This window comes from Chanodichthys erythropterus, chromosome 23 (assembly GCF_024489055.1).
Source record: "Chanodichthys erythropterus isolate Z2021 chromosome 23, ASM2448905v1, whole genome shotgun sequence".
Classification (NCBI taxonomy): Eukaryota; Metazoa; Chordata; class Actinopteri; order Cypriniformes; family Xenocyprididae; genus Chanodichthys; species Chanodichthys erythropterus.
Genome location: NC_090243.1, coordinates 23,967,674 through 23,969,924, shown reverse-complemented (window position 1 = coordinate 23,969,924; position 2,251 = coordinate 23,967,674). Strand labels below are relative to the sequence as shown.

Below are 2,251 nucleotides of genomic sequence, written 5' to 3'. Positions count from 1 at the left end.
CAATAATTAGAAGTTTCCACAAATCCCTTCACTGGATTGGGATGTTTTATTCTGGATGGCAAGGGCAGTGACTCTAACATCGAGCGTATTTTGCAGTATTAAACACCTATTTATACCAACTTCATCAGGCTCCAAAAATTCTTCAAAAAGAACACAAAGAATGGCCTTCTCAGCTGCCATAGTTGCAACTCCTGCGTCATCAGAACAGGGTGTTCAACACACCTCCGATTCAATTTAAAAAACGTTTTGCAACGCTTTGCAACGTTTTGTCAGGGCTGAACGCAGCCCTAATGTCATATAAAAAGGAAGTTGAGGATTATTTCAAGACATGATTCAGATTCTTTGCAGCAGTAGACGGACACGCATCCCTTGTTGCTGCTCCGCCTTTGAAGACTACAGTCGCTTTTGATGAACTTGCCATAAAAACGGTGAAAAGTGTTTTGCGGTAAGTGTAAAATTCATACTTTTAATGATTTATCCAGTTTTTCATTTTAATAAACTAGCTCAATCCTACAGGTTGTAGGTAACCATCACGATGGAAATGCCTAATGCAACAGAAGAATACGAGGATTATGAGTATTACTCGGAGAAGAACTATGATGGGTCTCAATTTCTGATGTGCAGCCCCATCGACATCAACGAATTCGCCAAAAACTTTCTTCCACCCTTCTACTACATCATCTTCATCGCCAGCATAATCGGCAACGGAGTCGTTGTCCTTGTCATCTACAAGTTTGAAAAGCTCACCATGGTCACAAATATATTTCTTCTCAACCTGGTGGCCTCCAACATCATTTTTACCCTTACGCTCCCGTTTCAGGCCCTTCACCATTCCGACCAGTGGATCTTTGGAGAAGCTCTTTGCAAGTTGGTGTACAGCGCCCACTATTTCGGCTTCTACAGCTCAGTCCTCTTCCTCACCCTCATGACATTCGACCGCTACCTGGCTGTGGTTCATTGTGTGGTCGCCAACAAAAAACGCAGAAGCTGCTACGCCCTGGCATTATCTTCAGCGGCCTGGGGTATTAGCCTTCTGGCGAGCCTCGATTCCTTCATCCACTTCACCGTTAAGGAGTATCCAAAGTATGGACTGATCTGTGAAGACTCGAGCGATTTGAAGTGGAAGGTCTTCAGCCTCTACAAGCAGTTTGTGCTGTTCTTCATCTTCCCGTTGACTGTATTCGTCTACTGCTACTTCCGGATAACACTAACAGTCTTTGCCACGCGGATGGTAGGGAAACATCGCACTTTAGGGCTCACTTTTGTAATAGTCCTAATGTTTTTCACTTTCTGGGGTCCATATAATATCATACACATGATAAATGAGAATCGAGAACCTCAACAGTGCGTTGACAGACTTTCGTATGCAGAGTACGTCACTGCTAACATTGGTCACTTGTATTTCTGCATCAACCCTGTTTTTTACACCTTTCTGGGAAGGAAGTTCCAGAATCATGTACGAGGAGTGCTGATGAATCAAGGTTCATGTTTAACCAGCCATATGACTGTCAGTGGAAGCAGCAGATCATTAGCTTAAGACACAATGATAATGTATATGGTGAGCGAAAATAGCTGCATGTTGCTTTTATTCTACATGAGAAAAAGTGCAATAAACAAGTAAAAGAGTTGATGATGATTGATGTATATGTAAATCACTGTGATTTCTTTCATATTCTCAGAGATTTGTGTTTTGCTTTGTTTGTGTAATTTGTGTGTTTGCTTGTTCAAATTAGTTCTTTATGAAATACACTGAACTATCAAAACAGATCATTTTGACTTTTTCTCTCACTTTTTTTCTCAGAGTTGCATGTGTCTCACAATTCTGAGGGGAAAACGACAGAATTGTGAGTCTGTAAATTGAATTCATTTTGAGCTCTGCATTCATCGTTCATAGCTGTTGGAATAGCCTTTAAAATTGTCTGGGCAAATGAGGACATAAATTAGGTTAAACTACTGCCTGTCCGCCCATAGAAACATAAATAAATAAATATAAAAATTACCAACTAATTACCAACACACAACTTTAGATGGCCTACACAACGTTGCCACGACGTCGCAGTTCCACCTGCACAATCCGTTATACCCATGCGTAGTAGACTCTTTAGAAAACGCATGTGCGCAAATTTTTGTGCAAAAAATCGTTTTGCCACGATTTACGACACTGCCCGATCTGTTCCACACAATTGTGTGTGGGAGAGAGAGTGTATGTGTGTGTGTGTGAGAGAGAGAGAGAGAGAGAATTTTTGAACTT

The 2,251-nt window shown here is 41.2% G+C and overlaps 1 protein-coding gene across 1 annotated transcript; it reads left to right on the top strand.

The window, feature by feature from the left end:
- Positions 1-318: 318 nt before the first annotated feature.
- Positions 319-1,757, top strand: LOC137013621 (C-C chemokine receptor type 4-like). The gene is made up of 2 exons (XM_067377510.1): positions 319-445; positions 517-1,757. Exon 2 carries the CDS (start codon positions 536-538, stop codon positions 1,535-1,537), a length of 1,002 nt encoding a protein of 333 aa, XP_067233611.1. The 5' UTR covers positions 319-445; positions 517-535; the 3' UTR covers positions 1,538-1,757.
- Positions 1,758-2,251: the final 494 nt, after the last annotated feature.